This window comes from Diceros bicornis, chromosome 6 (genome assembly GCF_020826845.1).
Source record: "Diceros bicornis minor isolate mBicDic1 chromosome 6, mDicBic1.mat.cur, whole genome shotgun sequence".
Classification (NCBI taxonomy): domain Eukaryota; kingdom Metazoa; phylum Chordata; class Mammalia; order Perissodactyla; family Rhinocerotidae; genus Diceros; species Diceros bicornis.
Window position 1 is genome coordinate 13,674,240 of NC_080745.1, and position 16,900 is coordinate 13,691,139.

At 35.8% G+C, this 16,900-nt stretch overlaps 1 protein-coding gene across 2 annotated transcripts in view; it reads right to left on the reverse strand.

Annotated features, from left to right (window-relative positions):
- Nucleotides 1-16,900, reverse strand: part of PARG (poly(ADP-ribose) glycohydrolase) — a 124,629-nt gene that overhangs the window by 104,601 nt on the left and 3,128 nt on the right. For both annotated transcript variants that reach the window (XM_058542866.1, XM_058542868.1), the window contains exons 2-7: nucleotides 12,959-13,025; nucleotides 11,358-12,344; nucleotides 10,278-10,461; nucleotides 5,482-5,604; nucleotides 5,271-5,354; nucleotides 949-1,023 (exon numbers count right to left, since the gene is read on the reverse strand). In XM_058542866.1, the coding sequence (XP_058398849.1) occupies nucleotides 949-1,023; nucleotides 5,271-5,354; nucleotides 5,482-5,604; nucleotides 10,278-10,461; nucleotides 11,358-12,344; nucleotides 12,959-13,025 (1,520 nt within the window). The remainder of the gene's footprint in view (nucleotides 1-948; nucleotides 1,024-5,270; nucleotides 5,355-5,481; nucleotides 5,605-10,277; nucleotides 10,462-11,357; nucleotides 12,345-12,958; nucleotides 13,026-16,900) is intronic.

The window sequence follows — 16,900 nt, forward strand, 5'->3', positions numbered from 1 at the left end:
ACAGATTAGTGTTTGCCAGAAGTTAGGAGAGGGCTCATGTGGCTATAATGGGCAGCACTAGTGAGCACAGTGGTGATGGAACAGTTCTGTATCTTGACTGTGGTGGTGGTTACATGAAGCTACAGTTACATAACTACACACATAAATGAGTACAGGTATAACTGGTAAAATCTAAATAAGCTCTTATGTCAACCTTCTGGTTTTGATATTGTATTATACTTATTTAAGGGATCAACAGTGGGGAAGGTGGGATGAAGTATCCATGGGACTTCCCTGTATATTTCTTTGCAATTTCTTGTGAATCTATTATTATTCTAAAATAAAATGTTAAAAAAAAAAAGGTACGTTGCCATTTTTTCTAAATGGATGATGCCCATTCTTCTAACAGTACTATGAAAGTGGTATTCTTACCTATTGCTGATAGCATACTAAATTGCTAGTCTCCTATGGAAAATGATTTTACAGCATAAAATTTTACAGGGCCATAGAAGTTTTGTGCCCTTTGACCTAACCATCTAATTTCTGGGAATCACCTAAAGAAACAATACCAAATTTGGGAAAACATATATACATATACATACATATGTAAAGATGTTACTACAGTGTAATTGAGAACACAGTAAAACTGGAAGCAACTTAGACATTTGAGAATATGGAAATCATTAAATGCTCCAAATCTAGTCATGAAATATTATGCAACCATTGATAATGTTGATAATGGTACAACAATATAACAGAAAATGCATATTATGAGAGAATAAAGCAAAATTCAAAATTCGCTCCTAAAACATGCATATAAAATAACAGGAAATATTTTCCACAAAAATAAAAGATGATAATTGTGTATGTGTGACAGAATTATAGGTATTTTTCTCAAACTTTCTTATACAGTTGTCATAGTTAAAGAGTTACAAAGTTTCCTAGTTAAAGAAATAAGCATACTCTTACCTTATCCCAGAAATCAACCAAAGCTGTAAAGTCCCATTTCTTAGAATACGCCACATTGTATTTCAGAATAGCATCCTATGGAAAAAGCGTAAACAAAATTTCATGATATAGTCAAGTGAATTATCTGTGAATAGCCTGTCTCCTTTATGAACTACTTCCAGTAAATTTCTTAATGCTGGACAAGCTTCCTCCTGTCATTAGGTACTCCACATCAGTAGCTATGAAAAAATAAAATCCATGCTAATTTATTATTCACTTAAGATAAATGAGATTAGAAAGGTCAAGTAATAGTGGAAAAAACGAAAATTACTCTAAAACATGCATTTTAAACAGAGGTGATATACTCCAAGTGGACAAAAATTGGACCTTGGGGATAAAAAAATTTAAATATTACAATGATTTCTGGCCCTCAATAGGGTAACATTATACATATAGACATACAGTGTATTCGCAGTATTAAAATTTCATGAGAAGCGTAAATTAGGAAAAAATGTCTTAAAGGCTCTCAGGGAGAGAGGGCAATAGTGAAAAAATGATTGAGAAACATTGCCCTAAAGCATAAAATGGTCTTTTTTCCTTTATTATCAGCTATTTTTATAAGGTACATATAAAATGCTTATCTTCCCCCAGCAGTTCACACAAATTACATATTTATGTAGAGTGAAAAGTCAAAATAGTATGCCACCTACTGGTGTAATGTTCAATTGTCTGAATAGGCAGTACTCTATACCTGGTTACCAGTGTTAAAAACAAGAAGAGAGGCCCAAAATGGAGTCACTTATGCTAAACCCCACCTCACCAAACTGAGATTAATTTAATTACAGTTTCAGCCTCTCCCAGAAACGGAATCTTAAACCAGTCAATTGGGAATCACTTGGTCAGCACTAGTGAGGTCATCTGCCTGATAGGTCCCTGCCATCCCCTAAAGGAAAGTAACCTTGCCACAACCAATCTACTTTTTGCTACCTTAACTTCCTTCCCACTCCCTTCTGCCTATAAAAAAGTCTTTCATTTAGTACAGCAACTGGGAGCTTCTTTCTATCTGCTAGATGGGATGTTGCCCGATTCAAGAATTGTTGAATAAAGCCAGTAAAATCTTTAAAATTTACTCAGTTAAATTTTGTTTTTTTAACACCAGAGTGGGGTATGCATAAGTTAATCCATTAGTTATACAGACAGAAAAATTATTTACAATTATATTTCATCTCATCCTTTTTAATTTCTATTTTGATTATATTTTATAAAGTACATATTAATAAAGTAGTAAATATGTAGAATATATAAACTATTTGTATTCATAATACACACCCCAAAATTTTTTAAAAATATATAAGTCTGAAAAACACTTTATTAAACTATTTAAACCTTCCAAATTTCCTCATCATTGAAGAAGTTCTAAAAAAATTAACACTCTGCCAAAGAGATACCTGAAAAATACTGAATGCCATATAAATAATCACCAAGTATCTAGGTTAAAAATCAAGCCAACAAAATATATATTATTTACTTGGAATCAGTAGATATCCAAGTTCCTTCAAAAAGGAAAAGAAAAAGCACCAACCATAAAATAACATTGCAATAAAAAGCTTTTATTTTTCTCTCACAGCCATAATATAAAAATTTCCATTAAGAAAGAAAAGAATTTAAGGATTTTTCTCTAATCACTGGTATCTGATTTCAGAACCTCACACAAAGCATTAAATCACAATGTCTATCAACAGGTGAATGAAAAAACAATGCATATACTGCAACGAACCACTGACACACTCAACAACATGGATGAATCTCGACAATCTTCATTCTGCGTGAAAGAAGCTAGACACACTGCATACATACTATGTGATTCCATTCACGTAGAATGTAAACTAATATAGTAAAAGCAGCAGATCGATAGTTGCCTGGGGCCAGTGCAGAAAGAGGAATTTATTGCAAAGGGGTAAGAAGAATCTTTGAGTGACAGGAATGTTCTGTATCTTGATTGCAGTGGGGGCTTCTCAGGTGTATGCAAATGTCAAAGTTCACCAAATTACACACTTTAAAAGGATGCACTTTCTTATATGTAAATTATTCATCAAAGGTGGTAAGGGATAACATTTTAAATAGCGTTTACACTCTAATTCTTTAATGAGGTTTTATAATTAGCATTAACTCCTAACTAACATTTACTTTTACATGAGTGTTCAAGTCTCAAAAGTAGTCTACCAAGAGGTCTCTATCATTAGAAAAACTAGATGCTATTCTGTACTCTTAGCTATCAACTACTGAGTGAGGTTTTTTTAGTTCATAATTCATACTTAGCACAATTAGTTAAAGCACAAAGAAATCCATTCTTTGCAAATTATCAGATACATCATTTATAGAAATATTACTGTGTAAATCAACTTTTGAGGACACTGTTCCTTTTTTAAACTTTTAACATGTCTAATCCCTCCTAAGTCAACATCAGATGGCATAAAAACAGCAGTAAGATTATTATATTCACTAAGAGGGATTTAATGTTTCCCCCTCCCTCTGACAGTGTTCTTTCAGCAAAGGAAACAATTACCATAAGCAGATAGAAGAAAATCTCGATGGATTACTCTGTTCTGTTGAATCTACCATAAAATAAACGAGAAAGGGAAATTCAGATTAAAGCAATTACCCCTTCCTAAAGTAATCATGGCACACTAAGGAATTGCTAAAGAGGTGAGCAGACAATGTAATTTAGAACAGTATGATTATCTGCGTTTACACTTAAAGAAAAAATACGAAAATTCTTAATAATCCTGTTTATAAGGCTATAAGGGCCCTAAGACAGTGTTTCTCAAATGGAGTCTGGATAGTATTCTTGGATAGCCTGCTTCTGTGTTTGTCAGTTTATAATTGTGGTTTTGGGATATACAGGCCAAAAGACAACACACTGTAGAAATGAAAGCTGGTACTTTAAATAGATAAAAATGGTGTAAAGATTGAGCCATCCTAAGATACACTGCAGTAGAGGAATGTCAAATTTTAAAGAACATGGACCAAAGTGGTCACTATCATATTTATTTGCAAGCTGATGTTTTGTATACAGATCCCATCTTTGCATCTACCAACATCCATCAACTGTCTGTGATTAGTAAGAAAAGTAGTAAATACAAAATGAAGAATTTTTTCTTTATATAGTATTTTTAAAAGTTTTTCAGCATACTATTTTGGGGTTCGGATTAGTGGTTAAAAAACTTCTGTGCAAAAAGAGAATAGTGACAACAAATTGTTTTCACTGTGATAATGAACACAACTCAAATGATGGTTCATAATGCTTAATATGGAAAAAAATCAAATTGATATAGCTGTATACTATAAGTATAAAGAGTGTGTATTTAGTTTTATGTTTGTACATATGTACTTAACATTATGCTACTAAAAATAAGTAAACTCTGGCAGATCTTGAGAATTTCTTTCATTTAAAAGGAGTACATTACAAGATTGAGAAACAGTGTCCCTAAGGATTGAAATTTTCAAAATACATTATGGTACAACATATCAATGTTTTTCATGTTAAGAAAAAAAAAAAACAGGAGCTACAGAAAGGTATAGAAAGTTTAAGAAAAACTTGTGTATTTGCTGAGAAACTGTACACAGCAAATTAAGTCTCAAAGAAAATGAAACACAATTTCACAGAAGCATAGAAAAATCTGTTAGTGTTTATGGTTATAAAAACTTTAAAAGTTTACATGGCCATAGTGCCAAAAATAAACATATACTCACTCATATTTCAGATATTAGAAAAACAATCTAATGGTTGCCCTTAGTCTTAAATGAAATATTAAAAAAACCAAAAAATAAATTGCCAAAATATGATTAATAAATAAATTATTAAACTGCTAGAAGTTATGTTAAGAGCAATAAAAAACAGAATGCTTAATGTATACTTTAATCATTAGGAAACTCAGCTTCCCTTTGGGCAAATATTGCTGAAGTCATAATTCTTTCCTGATTTACTTTTAAAGACATTTCAGAAACACGGCAATTCTAAAACAAAAATAAAAGGGAAACTTGGACTGAAGGAAATTGGATGGGGAATCAAGAAACAGAGGTCTTATTCCTGGTTCTCCAAATTATTCTGTGTGGCTCCAGGCAAGGCATTTACAACTCTCAATGCTTCTACTCATTTGCTAGTGATGGAGTGGAAACCAAGAAGTCTCTAAAGAGACTTCCTCAAGAAGCAAGCACTACTGCATATAAATAATGTTGTTGCCTGAGTCTATTAAAGATCAAAAAATGTCCTTGAGGGAGGAGACATTGATCCCATCTCTAAAAACTACATGTAAGAGGCAAGAATAGCAAAAAGAACACACCTTCAGGTTTTGAGGTCGTGTGAATTTGTTGAGAAGTGCAGTCTGAATGAGCTCCCACCGGCTCCCTGCAGTTCGCTCACCATTCTTTAAGGAAAAGGAAAAACAAATGAGGAAACTATTCTAAGTTCTTTTGCAACATAGAATGAGAAGTCAAACAAGCATGCACTAAACTATCTTTCAGAGACTAAAAGAACATCAGTTTTGTTCTTACCTCATCTTCCACAGGGTACAAATTTTGCTCTGAACAAGGCATCTTAACATGCTTGTTGTCCCACAAATCTTTAAAATGTGTTGGAAAAGGTTTGGGAACTTCTCCTGCTCGCAAAAGATCTACCTGAAATAGAGGTAAATAAGAAAACTCTAAGTGCATAAAAACTAGGTATCTCTTCTACAAAATAATCCAAAGAAAGCAGCCAAAGCAGATGCTATAAAATACAGACTAGCTCCTAGGCAAGAAAGTCTTCTTGAAAACTCAGAAAGATCTCAGAAGTCTTCTTCAGCTCTTCCCACTCCTTATCTCTGTTTAATCAGTTTCCAAGTTACCATGTCCTGGGCATTCTATCTCCATCTCATCTAGGTCCCCAGTCCTCTTATTCCTTGCCTGAATTTCTGCCAACAGCCTTTTCTATCCCTCTCCCTAACTCCAACTGATCTCAGAGACGTTCATCCCCCCATAAAACCCTATCCCTACTTGGGAATAACATTATCTTACTAAAGTATTCTCAGGCTTCTAATCCTATAATGGCTCCCCTCTGCCTATACTCTGATTCCAAATGATGTTCTCAGTTTTTAACATCCTCTCTGACCCAAACACAATCTGGTTAAATACCTATTCTGACCTTCAACATTCAGATCAATCTTCATTTCCTCTAAGAAGTCTTCAGAAACTTTTTAAAAGGCAGTTAGTTTATTCCCTCTTATTTTATTAGATCACTATCATACCAGAGCATACTTGTTTTTCCTTCTCCCACTAGACTCTAAACTTTTTAAGAATAATAACCATTTTAACTTTGTATTCTGAATATTTATAACAGAGCCTAGCATGTGTGTTTTTTATATGTATATGTGTATACATATGTATATGCAAATATACACAGATCTGTATATATACACGTACGCTACTTATAATAAGCACTAAATAAACATTTGAGGAAGGAGATATTTTAAAACATAAAAGTTTTACATTTTGCCTATTCTGGACATTTCATATAAAGGGAATCATACAATATGTAGCCTTTTGTGTCTGGCCTCTTTCACTTAGCATAATGTTTTCAAGGTTCATCCATGTCGTAGCATGAATCAGTACTTCATTGCAGAAAATCAAATAATCACATAAATAAATACAAAATTTCAACTGTAATATGCTATAAATGAGAGGTGTGTGGTGTTGTGAGAACCTATTTTGGACAATTTTAACTTATCTGGTGAGCTTAGAGAAGACTTCCTTGAGGAAGTGACAACTGAGGTGAACTCCAAAGGATGAAAACAAGTTAAATAAAAGGAGAAAGGAAGATTGTTCCCTAAAAAGGCAACAGCTTATGAAAAGGAAGACTGTCAAACAGGCAGCTTCATCAAAAGTCTGAAACTCAAGAGAAATAAATTTATAGGCCATCTATAGTGACCATTAAAACCCTAACTGTGGATGAGACCACTCAGAGAGAGAGGGAGAAGAAAAGAAGACCTATGAAAAAGCCTTGAGAAACTCCAACAACATTTAATGGTCATATATAGAAGAAGAGCTATGGGGCCGGCCTGGTGGTGTAGTGGTTAGGTTTGCACATTCTGCTCCAGCGGCCCAGGGTTCGCCAGTTCAGATCCTGGGCGTGGACCTACTCACTGCTCATCAGGCCATGCTGGGGTGGCGTCCCACATAGAAGAACTAGAAGGACCTACAACTAGGATATATAACTATGTACTGGGTCTTTGGGGAGAAAAAAGAAAAAGAAGATTGGCAACAGATGTTAGCTCAGGGCCAATCTTCCTCAAAGAAGAAGAAGGAGGAGAAGAAGAAGAAGAAGAAGAAGAAGAAGAAGAAGAAGAAGAAGAAGAAGAAGAAGAGCTAAAGGAACATAAGAAGCAGCTAAGGAGATGGGAAGAAAACTAGGATTATATGGTATCATGGAAGCCAAAGGATGAGAATATTCCGAGGAGGAAAGAATGGTCAAGAGTCAAAAGTAGCTGAGTCATCAACTATGTTGAAAGTATTTTCACCTCCAGATGGAGGCCCCAAAGGTGATTCTGTAATGTTCCATGTTATCTGAGGTGACAGAACAGGTACCAGTCCAGCTTCACACACTGGGGGAACACATGTATGAGAATATGCTTTCTACATGTCTGAATGTGTTCGCAGATATGTTTGTGTGTATGTGTATATCTGTGTTGTCTATATGCCTGCGTGTGTGTTCATCTGTGTGTTTACAGATAATCAAGCACTGAGTGTTATGTCCGTGCAATTTCACATTGCCTTACATTTCTAATGCTAAATATCAGCTTTATTTTATTACTTCAAATTCTGTAATTATTAACATCTGGCATCTTAAAAATGTAACAAAGGACTGTTTATTTAATAACTGTTAATTACACATATATCATATTACCGTATTCAGGAGAAAGAATCTAGAAGAAAATACACCAAATTGTTAAACTCTGGGAACAGGACTAAGAAGACTAGGGTTTTTTGAGTTATACACTTTCACATATAGTTGCATGTTTTTTTTACAACCCTACATTCCTTTTGTAACAAAATAAAGATTTTAAAATGTGTCATTGGGTATCTAACAATCAGTATCTAACATTGAGTACCTAACAGTCATTATAGAAATTAAATGATGGTATAGGATGCTTTGGGTTTTCTTTGTGGGCAGTAGGAGAGAGGAAGGTGGAAAAGTAAAAACATCACTGACCTCCCCAATCAATTTTTTCTCTAAATCTTCACCATTAACATCTTCTCAGTCATCCAGCTTTTTCTTAATTTTACATGCATTCTCAATGCCTCCTTTTCCCTTATTGCCCATATTTAAGAATTCACCATGTCCTATCAATTTTACCTCAAAACAATGCAACCATCTATTTTCTCTTTTTTATTTCCATAATTATTACTCCAGCTCAGTGATTTTCAAACTTTTTTAAATAACAGAATTCTTTTTTCCCCTAAAATATCTGACATGTAATCATTATATTTAAATCAAATAAAAACTATTTTTATACCCAATGAATCTGAAATCAACAATCCAAAAAGGCTTATGCACCCCTATGTTCATCGCAGCATTATTCACTACAGCCAAGACATGGAAGCAACCCAAGTGTCCCTCGACTGATGAATGGATAAAGATGTGGTATATATACACCATGGAATACTACTCAGCCATAAAAAAAAGACAAAATCATCCCATTTGCAACAACACAGATGGACCTGGAGGGTATTATGCTAAGCGAAATAAGCCAGAAAGAGAAAGAGAAACACTGCATGATTTCACTCATATGTGGAAGATAAACCAACACATGGACAGATAGAACTGTTTGGTGGTTACCAGGGGCAAAGGGGGTGGGACGTGGGCAAAGGAGTGGAGGGATGAATTTATATGGTGACTGACAAACAATAATGTACAACAAAAATTTCACAATAAAAAAACCTACTATTTTTATAAATGTAATTTTTACAATAAATTTTACTTATTCTAACATCAATAAATGACAATGAGACTGTTTTAAGAAACACAAAATTTGAAATTGGGAGTTAAGGATGACAGCTAAACCTTACATCAACCCACTATTTACGTTTATATCTCTTACACAGTATTAAGAAAATCCTATTCACACACCTGAATAGTTGCAAATGGTAACTATTTTAAACTGTCATTCTGATGTTTAAGGAAACTCTTCAGTTAACCAGCAGTGACAAGAGAACCCTGATTCTATGGTCTGCACAAAAAATTCTCTCGCCTCACTAACTCCACCTCAGAAATTCCTGCTCCTTTTTAGAGCTCAGCCCAAACCCCACCAATCTGCTAAATGTCACTTCCACCTCTAACCATGCTAAAGAATTCTGTACTTCAAAATATTTAATCATGTCTAGACTAAGTTGTACAATAAAAGGGATTTTTTTAAGTAGTCCCTGTGAAATCTAATACAGAGATTGACTAATAAATGAGATGACTATTTAAAATTACCCAATGAGTGATAGAAATCTTCTAAAATTGGATTATGATGATGGTTGCCTAACTCAGTAAATTAACTAAATATCACTGAATTGAGCACTTAAAATGGGTAAATTTTTATATGCCTTCAATAAAGTTGTTTTTTAAAAAAAGAACCCACAAAAAGTATGAAAGAGGTTACCGGGGGCTATAGCAAGGAATGGGAAGTTACTGCTTAGTAGGTACAGAGTTTCTGTGTGGGATGATGAAAAATTTCTGGAAATGAATAGTGGTGATAGTTGCACAATGTTGTAAATGTACTTAATGCCACTGAAATGTACATTTAAAAATGGTTAAAGTGGTAATTTTATATTATGTATATTTTACCACAATAAAAAAATGAGGTTGGTTTTAGACATGTAGAGTTTGAGATACCTGTGGGACAGTGAGGGAGATGTCTGGAAGAATCTAAATCTCAGAAAAGAGGGCAAAATGGGAGAATGATTTGAGGATACTAAACCACACACAACTTTGAATTTTAGGGACTAACCCAGTACCTAATATGCAGTGGGTGCTCCAAAAATACTGTCAATTGAATATTAAAAAAAAAAAAAGAATCCAATGAATTTTCTTAAAAATACAGAAAAATTACATTTCTTCATTGGTTGACAATAATTCATCTTATGGATCTGTTAAGTACTATATTAAGCAAGCTATCATTATATTTCTCCATTCTGTGGACTTCTCAGTACTTTATATACGGAAAAAAGAGAAGCACTTTCTATGTGTTGGTCTATTTTCACTTTAATAAGTATCACAATAAATCAAGACTTAGAGTCTTCTCTCTTTATATGTAACAGGTAATACCCACCCGAATAGTTACTGTGTGATTGGCAGATGGTCTCAATGGAGGCAGCCGGATCCCACACCTAGGCATTCTTCTCATCTCCTCAATAGGCGTTCCAAGCCACTTCTTATCTGGAGAAAGGTGAGGTGGAATGTATTTAGGGATCTTCCTTTCTGTTCTTTGATGTTTGATTTCACATTGTTCTTTTCTAAGGTCAAAACAAATGTATTCAGTCACAAACCACTTACTGTTTAAATTCACTTGGATACACAAGTACAAAACTTACCCAGAACATTATTGTTTAAAATGTGCCAAGCTTGTTCTCTCTCCTTGGTATTTACAGGAGGAAAAAAAGCCAAAAAAACTTATAAAGCTTATAGTAAAACCCAAGAGCTTATTTTCAACAGTCTGGAAGGAATTGCCAAACACACCTAAATCACCTTCCATGCATGACCACGGACACTGCCAAAGGCGTCATGGTTCACAGTATCAGCTACTTCTCAGGACTCTAGACAGCAATTTTCAGTGAAGTGAACTTACTATAGCATGTTTGGTAGATAAGACCACAGAAATTATGGAGAGCGGGCTTTAAGATTCCACATGGGATAATTGCAAAAATGTAATTTTTTATTTTTTTTTTGTAATCACAGGCTAAGATTTAAATCCTAGCATCACCACTCATAAGTTACATAATTTCAGTAAATTCACTAACCCAAGTCTCAGTTTTCCCATTTGTGAAGTGAGTACTATCCACCTGCCCGTCAGAGGATTAGAGACAATGCAGTATACAATGGCCTAGGGAAAACGGCTAAACAGTGGCTACTATCAATCTAATATTTTTATGTTGTGATAAGTCCCATAAATTTCAGAAAGAAGTGCATGAAACTAAAAATCTGATTAACAATATTTATTTACTTCTTGTTTTCTGTTTCTGGCCTTTTTAGAATTTAAAATTTGGAGTCTAGGTTTAAATTTAGCATAAACAGTTAACAAGAAAGACAACAATTTCTTTGCTTCAGTGTAAACCACAACTTTGCTAAACTCCTCTTACAAAATTATAAAACATATTACTCTATGGGAGATACCCCTGACGGAAAAAATTACCTTTTGTCCTCTGCTTTGGGCAGTCTCATGAAATGATCTGTGATTTTAGAATCCTTTTTTCCATGTTGTTTGGAATTTCTGCATTCTACATTCAAGCTAGAAGTACTCCCAGGTAGTTTGGCGTTTAAATCACTCATTCCTGTGCGACTCTCTCCTCCTTCAAATTGGAAATGTAATCGAATTTCACCTCCCTTAGCAGATGACCGTTTCCTCAACTCAGTGTCTGTTTCTCTTGCTTGGAACCTTGAAGATTTATTTGCTGTTTGGGAGGAACTGCTATCTTCTTGTTCATCAAAACCTGGACTTGTCTCTTCATCTGCTTCGGAATCCTGACAACTATTTTTGGAATTATCTACATCCATTGGTGACTCGGGTTCACTTTCTTTCTCAAATGGAGGAGAATTCCCTAGGCTACTTTCTTGTCTACTCAATTTCTTGGCATTTTTCAGTCCAGTACTGACATCCTCAGAGCCGATGTCTGACAAGGGACTCTCTGGCACCACGTCTACCTCTTCCTGCTGACAACCTGCATAGTCTTCCACAGGATGGCAAGACTTGTTGCACTTCTGGTGACTTCTGGCTTCTCTGGCCTGTTCATCTTCTGTAGTCTGCTTTGTATTTGCAAGCTTTACAGGTGTCAAAAATTGTTGATTATCCCTACTTTCCTCACTGTCTGTGTCACTGTGATCACCATTTTGGGGTGACTGATCAACGTTAGCATTACTAAACTGCTCTGGTACTAGAGTTACTGTTGGACATTCACTTTCCAAAAGCCGCTCTGTATGTTTCCCTTCATTTTGCCACTTACACGTAGCTGCACTCTGATGTTGGTTCAAATATTGTGTATTTTTCTCAACTGGTGATTTATCAAGACTCAGCTGAGAAACATTTTCTAATTTTTCCATGTTATGTTGATAAAAGTTATCTTTCTGTACAGAACTCATCATGGATTCTACTCTTGTATTGTTGTTTTCTTTACTATGCAAACTACAAGAGAATAGAAAGAACTAATGATATAAAAGAAATTATGACACAATAGAAAGAACTTATGATGCAAGAAAACACTTACCCAACCACACTCCCACCATGTCACAGCAATAACTAAGCTACCTGTGATTACCTGAGCATACAGTATGCCCTTGCATGACTCCATGTCTTTGCACCTATGCCCATAACACCCTGTCTGCAAATGTGTGCCTCACAAACACTTGCCAAAGTGAAGTGTTAAACTTCACTCACTTCCTGTGCAGTCTTTCCTGCAAAGGTAAAGCTGATTGTTTGTTCTATATGCTAACCACCACTGTATCTTGTTTATACCTTTACTGTTGCATATATCACACTATGTAACAATCATGTGTTTTTGTGTCTGTTATCACCACTATACTATAAGTATCTTAAAGACAGAGACTATTCCTCATTCACCTCTGTACCTCAAGTATATATGACAGTCCCTGGTACATAGAAGACTTTAAAATACTATTATTTACAAACTGAAAGAATATACGTAGATATGGGAAAGCAAGAAGAGAAAATAGCATGAAGCAAGATAAAACATCCATATATCATATTGTTCATTTCCCTATATAGGCATGTTTCTGTACCTTTCTGATTCAGTTGTCTTGATTCCTTTAGTGTCCATCCAACTGGTAATAGTCTTTTGTTTGAAAACTTTAAAAGGAAAAAACAAAGAAACATAAACATTAATATAGATGCATACACGCCTTCAAAGAGAAAATACCTATAGCAGCATATATATATGTAAGGCATTGTGCTAGGTTCTGTGGGTTAAACAAAGATTAATCTCTCCTTCCACACTCAAGCAATGGGAGATAATACAGGTACATAACCACAAATACATTTGGCATAGAGTAGAAACTGAACAGCCCCTAAAAGAGTTAGTATGGCCTAATGGATGAGAGTATAGGCTCTGCAATCAGACCACCTGGATTCACATCCTCAATCTCCCACTGGATTCTTATGTGACTTTGTGAGGGGTCATTTCTCTGTGTCTCAGATTCTTTATCTATAAAAATGCAAACTAATAGTATCTCTCCTGGGGTTACTGTGAAGTTTAAATTAAATAAAAGAATTATTCACGCAAAGTGTTTAGGGCACTATCTGGTATATGCTCAGTAAATGTTAGTTCTTAATTATCTTTAGTATTAAAAGAGATCCTGACAAGGAATCAAGGTATTTCTGAGAAGAAGACTACCTTAGTGAACTGGAGTAAGTGGGATAATGTGATAAGCAGTGCTTGAATTGTGCTTTGAAGAACAAACATGTAGTCACATAATGGGAAAATCAGAAGCAAAGGCACCAATGGCAGGGAAAAAAAAAGAACTTAAAAAGTAAGGAACAGAAAATATGGTTGAAAAGTCAGCTAGGACCATATCATAGAGGTCCTTGAATGACCCACAAAAAGAGGTACAAACAAGTGTCAGAAGTCACACTCAGAGGTGTAATTCCAGAATTCAAATCTAGGAGGCTCCCAGTCATGTAAGATACACAGCCTGGAGGGCCAATCTGAAGGGTCAAGAAGGAAGAACCTGTTGGTAGAAATCAGTGAGGAAGCTATTGGTCTAGGTCAGTAGTTCCCAAACCATCTGAATCCTCAGGAAGCTGGTAATAAATGGATCCCAAGGCCATGCCCAGACGTACTGAATCAGAATCTACATGTGTGATGATGGAGGTATGAGGGGAGGTGGAATGTGTATTTTTTTCAAAAAGTGATTCTGATGATCAACTAGGTTGGAGAATTATTGGCCAAGGACCAAAACTAGTCCTTGTAAGAAAAGAGAATAAAAGTTGAGAAGTGAGAGTCATTACAGACTTCACAATGATAGAAGTTAAAGGTGAACACTAAGCTTTAAGTTTGAGAGACTTGAAAGATGGTGACAGCATTAAATAGAAATGTGGAATATAAGATAATTGGATTTAGGGGAAAAAATATGATTAGGTTGATTCTGAACATACTAAATTTGAAATGCCAAAGAGATAACCTGATAGAAAGGACCAGCAGACAGTAGCAAAAGTAGAATTGATGGCTTAGTAGAAGGAGATGCAAAATAAATAAATGGAAGTCACAATTTATATAAGCATTTGAAATAACATGCTTTCAAAATTTAATGTACTGCATATGGGTTAAATGTATATATTATTTTAGTATAAGAAAATATACAATCTTGAACATTCTCAACTACTGTCTAAATTGCAATGTAAGAATCTACGCACCTTAAGTCACAGACTCATTCTTCACCTATGTCCCCTCAAACACCATAATATGAGCAAAACGGATGCTATCCGAAATATATGAAAATCAACAGTTTATTTATCACTGTATTTGAGTGCCATATAATTTATACCTTCCACAAAATACTAACATTCCAACTAGTAAAAATCTTTGATTAGCATTTTTAAAACAGTTTCTATCACAAAATGTAATTATATATATTTGATATTTCTTGTTAAATACCAATACTTTAGTGATTTTATTAAGTTAGTCTTCTACAGCAAATAAGGCTTCAAAGAAAAAATTAGTTTCAGTCAGAAGGAAGTAAGAGGATGAACCACTTGATTCTGAGGCTTTTCTATAATTGCAACTTCTCTATTTAATTTCATTGTATCAAACACAACAAGTATAGAAAAATCCTCAAATTACAAACAATGAGCCAAAAATTCATCTTGTGACTCAGAGTAGAATTTAAAACACCTTTTTCTATAAATGTAAGGATTTAATGATACGCAATGGCTAGGTTCCTATAAGACACATGAAGCATAGCACTATGATGACAAGTCCGCGGGAACTTAAAGACTACACACAACATGATTTCACGAAAAACTATGAGGAGTGTTCCAGTGCAGCTGATTGAAGGAGAGGGCTCTCTCCTGCAGCTCTGATACTGAAAATGCATTCTCACTCTAGCTTCAGGCTTCCTATTATAATTCCTGAAGCCTGAGAACAGGAAGAAGGAGAAGGAGGAGGTGAGGAACCAACACTTCCTGCTTTTTTTTTTTTAAAGATTTTATTTATTTATTTATCCCCCCCACCCCCCAAAGCGCCAGTAGATAGTTGTATGTCATAGCTGTACATCCTTCTAGTTGCTGTATATGGGACACGGCCTCAGCATGGCCGGAGAAGCGGTGCGTCGGTGCGCGCCCGGGATCCAAACCCGGGCTGCCAGCAGCGGAGCGTGCGCACTTAACCGCTAAGCCACGGGGTTAATAACATTCCTCAGTCCTTCAGAGGGCCCCAGAGAAAAGACTGCCTACTTCTCTTTCCAATACCACTACTTCTGGCTTCCAAAGGTTTCTTTCGCAGCACATCACAGGACTGTTTCAGAGTTTTACCCCTCTTATTCCTTTTTTTTTTTTGTGAGGAAGATCAGCCCTGTGCTAACATCTGCCAATCCTCCTCTTTTTTTGCTGAGGAAGACTGGCCCTGGGCTAACATCTGTGCCTCATCTTCCTCCACTTTATATGGGACGCCACCACAGCATGGCTTGCCAAGCAGTGCCTCGGTGCACGCCCGGGATCCGAACTAGCGAACCCCAGGCCACCGCAGCAGAACGCGCGTGCTTAACCTCTTGCACCACGGGGCTGGCCCCTACCCCTCTTATTCCTGAAGGAAGCGTAAAATGATGTTTCCCAGGTCTCCTGGGAATTTCTTTCTTTTTAACTAGAAATAATCACAGCAAACAAAAAGGGAGGCAAGAGGAAGTGATGAAAAAGATACAAGATTTGGAATCAAACAAGATCTTGGACTGAGATCTTTGCTCAATCACTTACCAGTGCTTCATTTCTCTGAACCTCTATTTCCTCACCCATAAAATGGGGTTAACAATACCTATTTCAAGGCTTATGTAGATCAGTGAGAGAAAATATTAAGTGTCCAGTATTACAAAGCAGAAACTCAACAAATGTATTATCTCCCAACACTTCTACTCAGTCTTTTTTCACTGAGATCAGTAGTTCTCCAACTTTGTTCTGATGTCACACCATTTACACATAATCTCATCAGTAACATCACTCAGTAACCAGCATATTCCAATAAGCAAATCATGTAATTAGGTGCTATAGATACAGGCAGAAGACACAAAATGCACTAAAATTCACCTGCATTTCAAAGGAACACCCCACCTCCGCAAAAAGTCTCTCTCCTCCAGCAGCAACAAGATGAGGTATGGAAAGGAAGGGTGTGGTGAGACCAAAGAGCAACAGATAGTAGGAGAGTTTTGAGATGAGGAAAGAGGTCTGAAGATGCTTTTGACAGCACTGAGGCTGAAAGAATGATAAGGGGAGATGGTGGTCAAGCCAGCTCCAGTCCCCCCACCCACCCACTACTGACCTACACTCAGATCATCCCTGGAGTAGGGACAGAAACTCAGGATAGGCAGAAAAGGGGAGCTCCTATAGCAACACAACTGGATAAACCATTTCCCATCAGAATGTGAATAGCTTGCTGAGTTCTGCCTACAGGCAGATTTGCAAATTTCAATCAATATAAGAAATAGGCCCAGGAAGATAAATAACAAAATTTAAAGATA